We start from the raw sequence: 16,067 nt of genomic DNA on the forward strand, positions 1-16,067 counted from the left end.
TGTCTCTGTGCACAGGAAGAGTGATTTTCCCCGTTCTAATAATCGGCCTTCTTTAGCAGGTGTAGGGGAGTTTTGGCTCCCCAGTCATTGCTAAACTATTGCTCCCATCATCCTTGGCTATGGGCTGTGCATGCTTTGGGCTGATGGGAGTTGTAGTTCAGCAGTACCCAAAGGGCCACACGTTCCCCAGCCCTGTTCTAAAGGGACAGCCAATGGAGTCCTTTGATCAGAAGGTGGGCTGCAGGGCTTGGCTTGAACCCCAGCATCTTCCTAAGAAGGAACTAATCCCAGATTGTCTGATTTGAATCAAACTCTCTGTAGTCACAGCTCTGTGTGTTTGTGTGTATGTCCTGCAAGAAGAACAATTCGCACAAAAACTCTGTGCGACCGTATCCCAAATCCTTCATCCAGAATTGCAGGAATGATGCCAACAGTCATGCACCTGCTTGTTGTTGTCTCAGATCCACCATCTTGAAAGGATTTGGGACTTCTCTAAGTGAGGACTGGGAAAGTGGGAAGGGGCTCGCTGTAGGGACAGAGGGTAGTAGGGTGTAATGAGGGATCGTGTAGGACACCAGATTCCCATCTTTTGAAGAGTTTGGATTTGATATCCCGCTTTTCACTACCCGGAGGAGTCTCAAAGCGGCTAACATTCTCCTTTCCCTTCCTCCCCCACAACAAACACTATGTGAGGTGAGTGGGGCTGAGAGACTTCAGAGAAGTGTGACTAGCCCAAGGTCACCCAGCAGCTGCATGTAGAGGAGTGGAGACACGAACCCGGTTCCCCAGATTACGAGTTTACCACTCTTAACCACTACACCACACTGGCAATCCCATTCAGCATCCCCCTAACATAAAAATAATCCTGCCAGATAATTCCAAAAGCCCATCTACTCCTTGCATCCTGCGCCAAAAACAATGTTTGCAAACTCTGAAGTTAGAGCCATCCTGGACGTGACTTTACATTGTCTGCCTTCTAATTTCACTGATGGCTCTGAGTTTTTGTATTCTGAGACTGAGAGAAAATAATTAGGTCTGATAATCCAAGCAGAAGGTTCTGTTGGTGGGCCTTCTCTGCTCCTACTTGTATGTTTTCTCCAGCAACAGTAAAAACAGTCTTGAGGCAAAGGGATTAAGAAACCTCACCCCTCACCCCCCCCCCCCCAATTTGCAACTGATCTTTCCTTTCCAATTGCAGATTCAGTGGATAAATGTTACTGGGAACGAAACAAGGAACTGCCCATAAACAGAATTGTTTTCTGGAGCTGCTATTTGCAGTGGAAATGAAAAGAGCAAAATCCATGTTAGGGATTATTAGGAAAATGACTGAAAATGAAACTGCCTGTATCATAATAACTTTTACACACATCCCTGGTGCAGCCAAGTTTAGAATACTGTGTACCTTGCGGGTTGCCCCACCTTCTTAAAAAGTACATCGCAGATTTGTAAAAGGTACGGAAAAATGCAACAAAAATGAATCAAGAGGCTAGAGCACCTTATATACATGCATACATATATCCATACATACACACCGAAAACAAAACAAAAGCCAAAAATGTTCAAGGCTTTTATTGGGGGTTTTTGTGCAGAGGAGGATGAGTTCAGGGAGGCATGTTAAGGAATTATTAAAGGATGCATGGTGTGGAAGGATAATATTTTTGCCCTTTCTCACAAAATTATAACTCAGTGGTGACATGCACACCATACAATTAAAACACCAAAGGTTTTAATTTGCCTCCTCCAAAGGTTCCTCCAAACTGTAGTTTGTGAAGTTTTGCAGGGGGTTGTAGCTCTGTGAGGAGCAAACTACATTCCCCATGATTCTTTTGGGGAGGCCATGTAGTGTTTTAAAAGCATGGTGTGGACGTGACCCTGGTGTGGATGTGACCCTGGTGAAATTGGGCTGCAGATTCACGAAATTTGGTTAATTTGTGTTCACTGGCATGAGATGTGGAGGCAAATACTGACTTTGAAGGGGGAACCCTCTGTGACTCTCTAGGTGTTGCTGGAATACAACTCCCATCACCCCTGGCCATTGGCCACGAGTCCCAAAACATCTAGAGGGCCACAGGTCTCCTACCCTTGCTTTTGAAAGAGAGTAAACCAGTTCATGGAGGGGGGGCACTCTATCCGCAGCTGTTGGCCATTGGGAGTGAAATGGTACTTCCAATGTCAGGCGCAGCATATCTTTGAATGGCATTATCTGGGAGCCAAAGAACTGGAGCTCACGTCTGCTTTCTTGCCTTGCTTGTTGGCTGCTTGGAATAATCTGGCTGTCTTCCTTTGGGATCAGAATGCTGGAGTAGGTAGACTTTTGGTACAATCCCTACAGGTGCCTTGTTTGGTGGTGGTATGTTTTTGGTGCAACCTCCATGCATAGGTCTTTATGACGCATCATCGCTGGCAAAGCTGGGTAGCAACTTGTTGAATAAGCGAGAGGCTGATTCCTCAATCGGGTGCAGGTTTCCAGGCTTGCTGAGACAGCGTTTTTCATAGCTCTGCTTGGGCAGTGTAATTTACGGGAGCTGCCAGCAGCCCAGGAAAGATGGGCGATAAGAACTGGCTACTTTATTCCCGTTGGCCTGCAGGAGCTCAGACGTAGCTGAGAGGATAATTGCTCCCCTAATAGCAATGGGAACACCACTGCCCTGCATAGAAAGGGGCTCACATGCAGGGCTGCTTTTCATTATAGCTGTTTATCTAAATACTGAGTTGAATACTATCTGAAGAAGTGTGCATGCACACGAAAGCTCATACCAGGAACAAACTCAGTTGGTCTCTAAGGTGCTACTAGAAAGAATTTTCGATTTTGTTTTGAGTTGAAATTGGTTTCAGGTTTGTTTGTTTGTCTTCCTAGTTCTCTCTTCCCCACCTTCGAGCCATAAGCTTTTCTCTCCATGGATTTCTTCAGATATCTGTCCATTTCAACAGGTTTCTCCCTTCCATGTGGCTTGGCAGCAGGAGGGGTGGCTAATTTGGCAGTTTGAATCCCCCCTCAATTGTGCCAGCGGTCATTTTGTAAAATGGGCTATGTGGCATTTCTTCTCTCTCAGAAAAACCCTTGCGTGTGACATACCCATCGCCTACAATGGGCTCAGCAACAGGGTGAAACTGGCCAGTCTGCCTGGCAGGCAGCTACACACATGGCTGAATCTCCTTATCGAGCTGGTACTGATCCTGCTATTAAGGCAAGGTTAGACTGTCTTCCTAAGGCAAACAGACTTTTGATGGCTACCTGCGTCGGTTTCAAGTCTGGGTGAAAATGCCCTGCGTATTTATTTATGATTACAATGTTGGCCTCCAAAGATCTGATGTTCTCCCCCTCTCCATTTAATCCTCAGAACAACCCTGTCAGGTAAGCCAGGCTGAGGGACAGTGGCTGGCACAGGCACCAATTGCACTCAACATTGCGGAGGCTAATGTCACGCATGCGTGTGACATCATGCGCATCACACGTAGCGTGCGTGATGGCTGTCACATCAGGAGAGGCTGACCAGGTGCGACATTTGCCTCTTGATGCGACATTTGCCTGCCAGGCCATGCTGGTCTGCACATCATCTCCCAAAGCCTTCCTGCCAGGCCGCACGGCAGCAGAAGATGACGCACAGTCCAGGGCAATGTCCGGCCAGGCCTCCTCTTCCCCCTCAAGATTGGTGAGGGGGCTGAGCCCCATCCTAGTGGACATGGAGGGGGGCTGTAGAGGCCTCAGCCCCATGGAGTTGGTGCGCCTAGTGGCTGGCCAGAGGTCACCCGGTGGGTTTCATGACTGAGTGGGAAATCTGAACCCTGGTCTCCCAGCTCCTGGCTCAACAACACTATTAGCCACTACACTGTACTGGCTCTCACCTGTTGATGTTGCCGTCTTCTTCTCATTGCTGCTCCCCAGGCAGTTTTTATCCACACTTAGCTTTTGCTCCGCTCTTTCCAGGCACAGGTCTGTACTTTAAAGCTGAGCTCCTTCTCTCCCCCCCCCCCCCTGGAGCATCAGCTGTGAAAACCTGTTCTTTAAAGCTGAATTGCAACAAATGGCAATTTGAGTTTTCTAGGGATTGCCGTTTTCTCCAATTGAGCATTAAAGAGAGGGTTTTCACAGAGAAAACTCCAGAGCAAAAAAGGGGGGGGCTCTCTGATATGGAGCGCTAAGGAAAGGTAAGTGTGGATAAGCCCTCGGTTGAGCCTCTGGGCCCAATCTGTGTTTGTAACACTGTTTTGGGTTGTTCTGTGGATATTCCAAAATGTCTTAGGCTGCTCTGTGCAGATTTCAAGGAGCTGTCCACAGGATGTTTGTTTTTAGAATCAGACCCAAGCAAAGGGGCTGGAGCGTAGGTGGATGGTGCAAACACATGAGCTCTTGAAAAGAGCAAGGTGGCTAGTCTTACTCCAGAGCAACTTGTTCATTCTGATTGTGATTGGAGCAGGATTTCCAGCACCCCTTCTGTGGGTCCTCAGCCACTCGAAGGGAGATGGGAACACTTTCTGCCTAGAAAGCAAGAGTGGAAGAAAAAAAACACCCTGAGGTGTCCTCATGCGGCTTCACAGCACATGATTCTCCCGTGTGTGGGAGAAAAAGAGAGAGAGAGAGAGAGAGAGAGAGAGAGAGAGAGAGAGAGAGAGAGAGAAGGAGCAAACTCCTACACATAAAAGGATGTGGGAACTTTAGAGAAGCTCATGGCTTCTCCACATCCCTTTCAACCTGTATCTAATGTTGTTTGCCTCTGCTCATGTTGCTGGAGGGGAAGGTTTGAGCGCCCCAGCTTTGAGGATTTGGGGAGCAGAAGATGTTTGGAGCAAAAGATGTTTGGCTGCTGTTGTCACCTAGACGTGAGGCTCTAGGCTTGAAAGCGTACGTCCCTTGCATCCCTTGCATGCAAGCCATGGCGCAGCCCTCCTTTCGCAGACAACAAAGGCAGGAAGTGGGCAGTGGTGCCTTGTGAGGTGTCTCCCATATTCTGCCTTATTGTATCTCTGAGCCCAAGTCTTCAGATTAGGAGAGAAGCTGCTGCTGCAGGTGGTAGATGAGGATGCCAGTATCCTCTACACACACACACACACACACACACACACACACACACACACTGCTCCTTATGTAACATCCTGAGAGGAGAGAACACTGTCAGCCTGGAGCAGTCACTCAAAAGGGAAGCTTCAAGCCTGTCACGGGAACTCTTCTTTGCAAGAGAATTATGTACGGAGTTTGGGACAGAAGTCACACTGTGAGTGAGTGCGTGCTTGCATGTGGTAATGGATGCCTGCCAACCACTCTGCCATGATGCCACATCCCTCCCAGGATCTTAAATCAACAGTTCCTCCTCAGGCAATAGAGGCAGCTGTATTAACCCTGACTTGTAGTTTTGTACTGTAAGGTAAATTTATTTAGTGCGCTGGCCAGGGGCCAGAGTACTTTGAAAGTATTTGCAGGCCAGAAGAAGAAGAATTTCGCAAATGCAGCTAGGCACTTCAAAAAATAGGATTAAATTGAAAGTTAGAGTCAGGGATTGTGCGCATCCATTTTGGGCAAAATGGAAGGTCATAGAAAGAGCAAGAGGCAATCATCATAATGGGATAGTCATCAGCCTCAATTTTCTGCAGCCAAAGACTGCAAAGAGGTCACATGCCTTGCTGTCTTGAAGTCTTTGCCACTCCAAAGATGGGCAAACTTGCCTCTGGTAGACAGAGTAGGAAATTTGACCCAAACCAGTGTTTTAGTCATTTAGGGACAGTACTTACACTAAGGAACGGCCTGGATTGATAATGTAATCATCTACCCGTGCCTTGTAGGTCTTAGCTCAGGTGCAATGTCTGCACCTCCCCTTGGCAGATTGGGCCTTTCACCCTCTCATACTGGGTCCAGCAAATGATGTTCACATCCTTATGTTTATGTTTGAGGGCTGGGAAAGAGGTACAGAGACGTTTCCACCTTTGCCTTAATTTTGTTGTTGTTGGCATGGCATCCATCTTTTTTGAAAGAGAATGGAAGAGTGCGCTTTTGTGGGTGAAGTCAAACTGTTGGAAGCTGTGCCTGCTGTAGCTGTAGAGACTGATATGGGAGAGACATGTTTTATTGCAGCTGGGACAGATGAAGGTGTCTGGTTGTGCTACTGCAGGTGCACCATGGTGTGTCTTCTCTCTGTGCTCCTCCCAGCCGTCATTTCTTCTCTGGTCACTGCTGTGGATACACAATCTAATTGATTGTCTCCAGGTGCTGTGGTTGTCTGCAAGGGCACATGGCGGGGTTAATGTTGCCAACCATCATGTCACTTTTGTATGCATCTTTGTAATTCAGAGTTGGTCTGTCAATGGGCCTGGTGCCTGAAGCCAGCTGTGCCTGTGGAGCATGTCTTTGGGGATCCCGCCATCTTCCATTCTGTGGGCATGACCAAGCCAGCATCAACGTCGCTGACACAGCAGTGCAAACATGCTGGGAATGTAGGCTTGGGAGAGCACATCTTTGTTTGAGACTCTGTCCTGCCCAGTAATGCCCAAAATCTTCCTGATGTAGCACATGTAGACAGAGGCAGGAGCAGGGAAACTAACAGTATGGTGATGCCATGTCATGCACTGTGTTAAGCTAGGTATTTAGCAGGAAAAGAGGAAGAAAAATGTCCCGAGAGCTGGTGACTCCGTGTGTCTTCATAAGTGTATTTTAAAAACAGAGAGAAAGAGACTCTTGCCAATGGCCACCTAGACTGTGTACACATCAGTGGTGTAGCATGGGTTGCCAGCACCTGGGGCTGCAAAGAGGGAGGGAAATGGACAGAGTACACATGCACATTCAACTGCCCAATGATCGCAGCCACAGAGATCAGAAAAGAAGAGTTGTTCCATTGTCTAGAGGTCACTTGCTGGTTCACATGGCAAAACCGTTTTCAACGGAGGCCAGCAGCAGAAGTGCACAGCTGTATTGAGGCAGCACTTGGTATTGGTTTTTTGTGCCCCTAATAGTTTTGTGCCTGGGGCAACTGCCCCTGTGCCCCCCCCATGGTATGATACTGATGTACACACACCATACATTTAAAGCAACTGCCGGTAACTTCCCCCAGTGAATCCTGAGAATTGCAGTTAATCCCTCACAAAGCTACAATTCCTAGCATCCTTAACAAACTACAGTTGTCAGGATTCTTTGGGGGAAGGTCGCGTGCATTAATTGTGTGGTGTGTACACAGCCCCAGAGTGCTTTGTGGCTGAGTGGGGAAATTTGAACCCAGGTTTTCCAAATCCAGACACGACCTGCCTTTTCTTTTGATTATGAATGTCTGCAAAGTGCTTTATAGTTCATTAATGGTACTGTAAACATAATTAATTAAAAACCAAGAGATGGGACATGGATTATGTGCATGCTTGAGTCACACCCAAATATGATGCAGTTGTAAAAGTCAAAAGTGTTGTAGCCCCTTAGAAACTGAGGCTGCGGTGATGTAACAACATAAATGTTCCTAAGCTACTTTGGAAAGGGTAATTCAGGAAGGCGCATGTGGTTGGTGTACTGCTTAAAACCTTGGGTATACAGTACCTTGCCCACATTTTCAGGAAGTCATGTGAAGCTAACCTTCAGTTCTTCTCTACTCGGCTTTCTAGAGTGGACATAAGTCCTATTTTCTGTGGTGAACAGAGGCACCCTGGGAAAGTGCCTCTAACAAAAATTAAAATGCAGAAGGGAAATTTGCCTTCTGAATATATGTCCTCCTTCGTCACTTCCGTATCTGTTCAGTTTTCACCAAGAGAAGTTAAGCAGCATTTACTGTTTGTGTTGCCCAGGGTTCACGCGCACAGTTTTTCTGGCTGAAGGATTGTGTTGGAAACATGCATGTAAGCTGCAGCGTGTGAGTGGCAGATCAAATATGTGTTTCGCTCCTACATTCAGCTGTAAAACTGGAGCCAAGTCCTAGAACGGAAAACACCACCCTTATAAGATGGCAGCTGTCCCGATTTATTATTTAGGGTTCATAATTACATTCCTTAATCAATTTGCATCAGCTGAGTAATGTTGCATCATAATGTATGCATGTAGTAGCAGTTTATGCTGCTGCTGTCCTGTTTTAGGGACTCACCATGGGGCAGACGCAACAGATACCGTTATCATGAGCATCCCCTGGTTATTTGGCTGGTAGACTGACAGCCGACATTGCTGCACCAGAGAGGAGAAAATTAACCCAGTCACCTTTGTTGTGTACTGTAGAGTGGCCCTCCTACCCTGTGCTTAACCTAATGCAGCCTCTGATTGTAGACAGCTTCATCAGGCAGAAATTCAACAGGTTACAGCTATGCTGGGAATGGTTGTACCTGTTGGATTTTGGGCTGCTGTACGGCAGAAGGCCTGCCAGAAAAGGAAAAAGATGGCCACGGTAATTTGCTGGTGTGAGAGGGAGGGGAAGGTTGGCTGGCTGGCTGGCTAGCGGGTGGCAGCAGGATTAGTCAAATGTGGAGAGGGGGTGGCATTGCTTCAAAGTGGGCAACAGCTTTGCCCTTTTGGCTCTGCATCAAAAGGCCAGCAGGAGCTGCTGCACCTTTCCTCGTCCCCCTTTCCTCTTCGGTTACCTTGGTGATGTGTGCAGGGTGCTGCTGCTAAGCAACCGTTTCATAGTAACACACACAGGGAGAGCGAGGAAAGGCGTTAGCTGTGCTTTTGTGCAGGGCTGCCTGTGCCTCCCTTTGCTCAGGTGCATGCAAGGCGAGGGCCGTTCCACCAGGAAGCCTGCAAAGGGGTTCAGACAGCGGGGAGTTGGCAGGAGGAGGAGGAGGAAACGGTGGCTGTCTCGCCACCCCAACATCTGAGGAGAGGGAGGCCGGCCAGGATGGCTAAAGGTCTGCTTCACACATCACCGGCAGCACAAATTTGCAGACCAAATTAGTTTTCATGCCCAATTCAAAGTGCTGGTTTTGACCTATAGAGCCTTAAACGGCTTAGGACCGCAACACCTTAAAGACCACGTCTCCCCGTGTGAACCTACCCAAGACCCTGCAATTACCACCTAAGGCCCTTCTTTGTGTGTCTCCTCCATGAGAGGTCTGGAGTGTGGCAACAGGAGAACGGGCTTTTTCTGCAATGGCTTCTTGTTTGTGGAGTGCTTTCCCCAGGGAGGTTCGCCTGGTGCCTTCATTACACAGCTTTAGGCGCCAGGCAAAAACATTCCTCTTTAACCAGGCCTTTGGCTGATTGACTTCCAATGCCCTTTTAATATGTGTTGCTGGGGACGAGGCTGAGTTGCTTTTGTCTTTATTTTTATTATGTATTTTGTGTTTTTATATTGTGATTTTATGTTGTAACTGCCCTGAGACCTGTGGGTATAGGACTGTATACAAATTTAATAAATAACCATAATTATAATAATTAATCTGGAGGCATCTCAATGTCACCTGGCTGCTTACACTGGGATGGCTACAGGGTTTTCTGGGATCAGTGAGATAGAGAAAAATCAGCCTTGAGTCCTGGACTGCAGTTTTGTGAGCGTGTTTATTTAAATCGGGGGGCAGCCCAACTTTTCATACCAAGCGGGATGCAAGAGTGTTTTGACACCGAACCCGCCCCACTGCCTTGCTGCATGTTGTGGGGGAGCGAGCCCTAAATTTGATTCTGGAAAAGTGCTAACTAGGCTTTGGGAGCGAGGAAGGAGGACTCTAGGAGCCTGTCTGAGCCCTCATGCCACCTTCCCAAAGCCCAGCTCTTTGCTTACCCGGCTTTGGGAAGGCATTGTGGACTCGGGGGGGGGGGGGGACGTCAGATGTTGCCGATGAACATCAAGTCAATTAAAAATAGAGTTAATAAACATGGGGGAGAACTGTTAACAAAATATCATGCAACAACAAGGGAGTCAGGCAAGATGTCAGCAATACAAAATCAAACTCCTCACTTTCCCCTGCCCCAAATGTCAATTGTTTTAATACTGTACTGGCAACACATTATTGGGAGTATTGGCTCTTAGGAGGAAGAGTACAGTGGTAGAAAATTATTTCAAAACTGATAATAAGCCACTCAGTGAGAATTTATAGCTGAAATTGGATTTTGGTCCAAGATCCCCCTAGACCACATGAGGAATTTAGGGAGGCCTGGGATACATTGTCCTAAATCCACAGTTAGACAGTACTTAACACCTGGCAAAATTTAATAACTGACATGGCATGGTGTTGATATCTGGCAGTATCTGATGACTACTTAATACTTTACAGTATCTGACCATTGACATGCAATGGCATTTAACAACTGTATTTTAAATTTTGGGATAAAATTCCACACTTAAATACAAATTCAGTGTCAGTATTTCGCTTTCAAACTGTGAGCCGCCAAGGTTGAAATTCTGATTAATTTTAATATTGGCAAATAATATTAGTGTCTGCACTTGCATCCTTGTCTCTGTAGCTCTTTCCACAGCTGGTTCCTTCCTTAGTGCCATCTAGCTCTCTAGTTCTTGTTAGTACTTCCATGGGCAGTCAAAGCCTCAGGTGTGATTTGCCTATTCCCTGTACATTCAATGTCAACTGAGCAACAGCACTCCACCAGGGACATCTCTATAGATGGATGTGGGACTCAGTGGGAGGGCTAGTGGTGGTTCTGTTGGTGTCTCTTGGAGTGGAGAAGCTCCACACCTAGGAAATAAATGCAGCCCTCCAGGTAACTCTGTCTGACACCTGAATCTCTCCCCAGGCCAAGTCCCCTTTCTAGGCCACACGCCCCCTCTCTCCAGGCCACACCCTTCACTGTCTGTGCTCAGCACCCTCCTTGAGTGCTTTTGCCTTACGTGAATGTGTCCTTGAACTTCAACAATGCCTCTTATTTGCATGTGGAGCATGCATGCAGGGAGTGTGGAAATCTCTGTGCTTCCCTGTTTGGAATGTAGCCTGTAGACACTTCAATTTTGCCTCTAGCATGAGGCCCCTGGAAGGCTCTCCCCAAGGAATGTGGCCCCCAGGCTGCAAAGAAGGTTCCCTACTCCTGCTATAAGCAGGCAGACATATAAGCAAGCAATCTGGCCATAAGCACGTGTGTGTGTGTGTGTGTGTGTGTGTGTGTGTGTTTGTGTTTGTCCTGTCATTTGTCTCTCAAAAGAGAACTGCTGGGCAGTGAAGTCTTCCTGGAAGCTATGCTATGTGACCTCTATCCCTCGAAACGCAGGTCCGTGAAGGCAGGCAATAGCTGGGGAAAACACTCTTTATACGTTCAGAAGCACTTTTTATTAATACTTAAAGTATTTAAGGAAAGCAGGGGGCACTGAGCACTCTCCAGATTAAGACCTCCCAAGATAACCTGTTTATTTGGCATTCATCTTGATTTTGCTACCGCAAAGCTTAGACTATGTTTGGTCTTTGTTTCATTCTGATTTGTTTCTGAGGTGGTTATATAACAATGAGCGCTCATTGGGGTGTTGCCTCGCCTTCCCATTAATCATCTGTGCATCCCACACTTTTCAGTGAATCTCCCCGTCGCTTTCCAAATGGCAAAAAAACTTCTCCCCACCCCCAAGTGGATTTGTTGTGCTAGGGTGACAGAGGCCTTTAATCCACTTTAATTGCACAAACCTAAAGTTCTGGTATGTGTTTGTATCCCTCCAACAAAATATTGACAGCCTGGAGGTACCCTAAGACATCTTTTCTATTCCCTTCTGCCTGTCCCATACAGCCATTGCTCCTTTACCTCCCTACACCACAGTCTCTTACTCAATGAATCCTTATCCCCATCTATCCATCGTGTTGTACACTAAAGTATCTCAGAGCAATTTACAGGGCAAAAATCGGAATAACAAGAAATATTAAACCTATATACAGTGGTACCTCGCAAGACGCATGCCTCACACAACGAAAAACTCGCTAGACGAAACGGTTTTGTGATTTTTAGGTGACTCGCAAGACAAATTTTTCTATGGTCGTGCTTCGCAAGACGAAAATTTCGATGCATTCCTATGGGAATTAAATTCCTATGCATTCCTATGGTCGTGCTTCGCAAGACAAATTTTTCACAATACAACACAACTCGCGGAACGAATTAATTTCGTCTTGCGAGGCACCACTGTATATACATATACATATATACATACATACACACACACACACATATATATATATATATATATATATATATATATATATATATATATATATATATATATATATATACACAGTAAAACTAGACCAGGTCCTGGGGTTGCCAATACCAAGTTCTCAGAACTCCCAGGCATTTGGTTGGGCATGGAAATGAAAATGCTTCTTTGAGCCTCAGAGTTGGCAACTCAAACCTTGGCTGCAGGTGCCTAAAGAGGGAAAAGTCCTCTTTATATTCCCCTCCTGCCCTCCCACCAATTTTCCCATGGAGCCTGCCAGGACACCTGCTCTGAGCCTCGCTTCCTGACTCCCAGGCAGCTCACATTGGGCCTTAAACTGGCTCTTTATCCCATGGCGGATGCATCCCGCCACTGTGACTCTTGTCCCAGGGACCCTGGATGGGTATTGTGCTCTGTGCCCACCCACTTGCAGCTGCCCTCTCCGTTTGCTTTGCCACCCCAGAAGTAGCACAAAGGAGAAACTGTTGCGTGTGGGAGAGTCGAAGGGCTAGAGTTGTCCACACAGAGCAGCTGATGCTACGTGAAGGAGAGAAGTTCATCCCTGCCTTTCTTCTCTGTCCTTCCTCCCCAATTCCTCCATCCACACACACAGGCACACATGCCCAGCTGTGCTCCCCAACTTCCTGCCTCCTCAGAAAGCTGCAAACAGCAGTCTGGGTGGGGTGATCTCCAGCTCTATGTGTAGAGGACCAACTTGTCTTGAGACTAACCTGCTCAGAGCTCTGCGAGCTGTAAGCCAGTGGTACCTCAGCCGCAAATTCACCAGGCATCCTCAAACTCGGCCCTCCAGATGTTTTGGGACTACAGTTCCCATCATCCCTGACCACTGGTCCTGTTAGCTAGGGACCATGGGAGTTGTAGTCCCAAAACATCTGGAGGGCCGAGTTTGGGGATGCCTGCCCTAGGGCGAATCACAATTTCTCAGCTTCCTCCACCTGCACTGTGGGGGTGATAAGCTACTGGCCTGTCTCACAGGGCTGCTGCAAGGATGATTGAGATTACTTATTTCTTGCCCGCCTCTTTTGTTTCCTTTCCTCAGAGGCCGTTGCAAACAGCCAAGAATGGACCCTTGGACGTTCCGTTCCGGAGCTACGACTGGTAGGTGTCTTGTTGACCTTTGTCTCCTGTACATGCACTGACTGAGTACGCATCTGGGTACCATAAATGCGTTCCTTAGACTGCAAGCCGATTGAGGCCTGCCATCTTTTCCTTCTGCGAATGGACATTCACATCAATGGGCCTATATAAATAACACAGTTCAAGTAACATGAACAAGTAACATGCTGCATCACATATGGACGTTGGTGTCCCTAGGCAACTGCATTGGTTTTAGCTGATTCTCTTAGGTAGCTTTGGCACACACAAAAATCAATTCAAAATTGATTTTATTTATACCCCCACCTTTCCTGCAAGGTCAGGGTGGCATTCGTGGTTCCCATCTTCCCCATTTTGTCCTCACAACAACCCTGTGAGGTAGGTTAGGTTGAGAGACAGTGACTGGCCCAAGATCACCCAGCTTTGAACCTGGGTCTCCCAAGTCCCAGTCTACCACTCAAACTCGACTGCACATCACTGAGCCAGCATGATGAGTGGCCAGTTCCGCTTCCTGTCTCTCTTCAGCCTTACCTATCCTGCTTTGCTGCCTCGTCACTGGACTTTCTCTGGGGTAGGGATCCTTGAGAAATTTAATCTTTACAAATTCTGATATTTTTAACAGTGTGGCCAAACCAAGTTTAGAAACGAGTGCTTTGAGAAAGAAACAGTTTTTAAAAGACATATTAAAATGTGACTTTTCTTGCAGATTTTCTTGCCGATCGTTGCAAGAAAAGGACAAATACACCGTAATAGTGGCACAGATCTAAAACATACTGAATTGCCCATGGCTACTCAGGGGGTGCTGCTGCCAAAAGGAAACTTCCTCTCCTGCTAATTCCAGACTTGGTGATGAGGGGGCACTCTTTGGCGAGCGTGTGTGTAGGGGATGGGGAAAAGTTCTGGAACAGTGAGGTCTGCAGTTTCCGAAAGCACCTAGAGAGCCACGGCGTGGGGGTGTTGTTGTTGCACTATGTCGAGCTACACCCTGCCAATGACTTCTGTTCTTTGGCCTCCGCAGGGTATTCTCGGAACCATCAAGAGTGGGAAATCCGCCCTCGTTCATCGTTACCTGACCGGCTCCTACTTGGGCCTGGAACCTGCAGAGGGTGAGCTGCTTTCCCTCCCTGTCCACAAATTTGAACTCGCTTCTTTGCGCCCTGCCCAATGCGCACCTAATCAGTTTTCTTTTCCTCGTAAAGGAGTAGGGAAGTAATGAAGGAAGACGAGGAAAGTAAATAGAGTAAATTTTGCCTTTCGCATCATCTACTATGTGAGACCCTTTTAACTGGAGATGGCAGGGATTGAACCTGAGAACCTAGCCCAGCCAGCTATCATCCCCCATGTGCAATACTTGTTTCTCAGCCACTAATTTTCTCCTTCCATCTCAGGCTTCAGCTATCTGCATGTTCTACCTCCCCTGCTGGAGGCAGTATTATTATTATTATTATTATTAAAATTTGTATACAGCACTTTGTATACCCAAAGATCCCAGGGTGGTTCACAACAGCAAAATACAAAATGAGAACACAAGTTAAATAATGAAACAAAAACAAACCATTAACTCTCCTCCCCACAAAACACATTTAAAAGGCCATAGAATCTCAATCAGCCAAAGGCCTGATTATAGAGAAACATTTTTGCCTGGCACCTGCAGATATGTAAAGAAGGCCCAGAGCCGCCCAGAGTGGCTGGGGAAACCCAGCCAGATGAGCGGGGTATAAATAAATTATTATTATTATTATTATTATTATTATTATTATTATTATTAGGTGCCAGGCAGGCCTCTCTGGGGAGAGCATCCCACAAACGGGGAGCCACCCCAGAAAAGGCAGGTTCTTGTGTTGCTGCCTCTGGACCTCTCATGGAGGAGGCACGCAAAGAAGGGCCTCAGATGATGATCGCAGAGGGAGAGACGGTCCTTGAGGTATCGCAGCCTGGGAATCGCAAGTGAGGAGAATGCGACTTGTAGGTCCTACTTGTAGGCTTTCCTGGTTGGCCGCTGTGAGAACAGGAAGTCGGACTAGGTGGGCCAATGGCCTGACCCAGCGGCGCTGTTCTTATGTTGTTATACTGAGCTGTGCTAATTTTCTACTTGAGAGCCACTGCACCGAAAGGACAGGTTTGTTTCTGCTGCTTGGCTGCTCCCCAACCCCAACCCCAACTCTGCCTCCTTCTGTTTTGCAGGGGGCCAGTTCAAGAAGGAAGTGGTGGTGGATGGGCAGAGCCACCTCCTGCTGATTCGAGAGGAAGCGGGACCTCCAGATGCCAAGGTAGGCAGAGGAATGTGTGGCGGTCCCATAGCCACAGTCCTTTTGGGGCGCTGTGGACCCTCCCAGGCCGCAGTTCACACTGCTTCAGAAGTTGCATGGAGCATCCTTCAAGAGCAGTGCTGTCAAGTATCCCGTTTTCCCCGGGATTCTCCCTTATTTTAAGCAGTTTCCCGCTGCTCTCCCTTATTTTTTATTTCCCTTAAATTTCCCGTTTTTAATGCAAGCAGCTCCTCCCCTGCTGGCCAGGGACTGGGTGGGAAGACCTCGCCTACTTGGAGAGAAAAGCCTCAGCCCTCAAAGCAAGTGGGAGCCGTTCCCCGTGCTTACAGGGGGGTGTATTCCTCCCCCTGCATCAGCCCCTATCCGTTGCCGCCGAGCCCCTCAGCCGGCCAATAGGGTTAGCTGGCGGGCGGAGCCTGGCTGCCTTTGAGCAGCTGCTGCTTCCTGTCCTGTTTTGATGGGATCAGACAAGAAGATGATGGGGCTCCATTGCGCGGAGCACATGGCTGCCCTCCTCTTTGCCCAAGCCCGCTTGGAGTTTACATTGCTGCTCCGCCCACTTTTGCTTCTGGCTCCTCCCACCACTGACATGTGACTGTCCCCGGGATAGGTGAGACTGCTGATCCCTTATTTTCAAATCCGAAACTTGACA

General features: G+C 47.6%; 1 protein-coding gene across 3 annotated transcripts in view; it reads left to right on the plus strand.

Annotated features, from left to right (window-relative positions):
- The window catches only part of AGAP2 (ArfGAP with GTPase domain, ankyrin repeat and PH domain 2), a 65,247-nt gene that overhangs the window by 26,744 nt on the left and 22,436 nt on the right, over window positions 1-16,067 (plus strand). For all 3 annotated transcript variants that reach the window (XM_033138474.1, XM_033138476.1, XM_033138475.1), the window contains 3 exons: window positions 13,090-13,148; window positions 14,164-14,251; window positions 15,330-15,415. In XM_033138474.1, the coding sequence (XP_032994365.1) occupies window positions 13,090-13,148; window positions 14,164-14,251; window positions 15,330-15,415 (233 nt within the window). The remainder of the gene's footprint in view (window positions 1-13,089; window positions 13,149-14,163; window positions 14,252-15,329; window positions 15,416-16,067) is intronic.

The sequence above is a fragment of the Lacerta agilis genome, chromosome 2 (genome assembly GCF_009819535.1).
Source record: "Lacerta agilis isolate rLacAgi1 chromosome 2, rLacAgi1.pri, whole genome shotgun sequence".
Lineage (NCBI taxonomy): Eukaryota > Metazoa > Chordata > Lepidosauria > Squamata > Lacertidae > Lacerta > Lacerta agilis.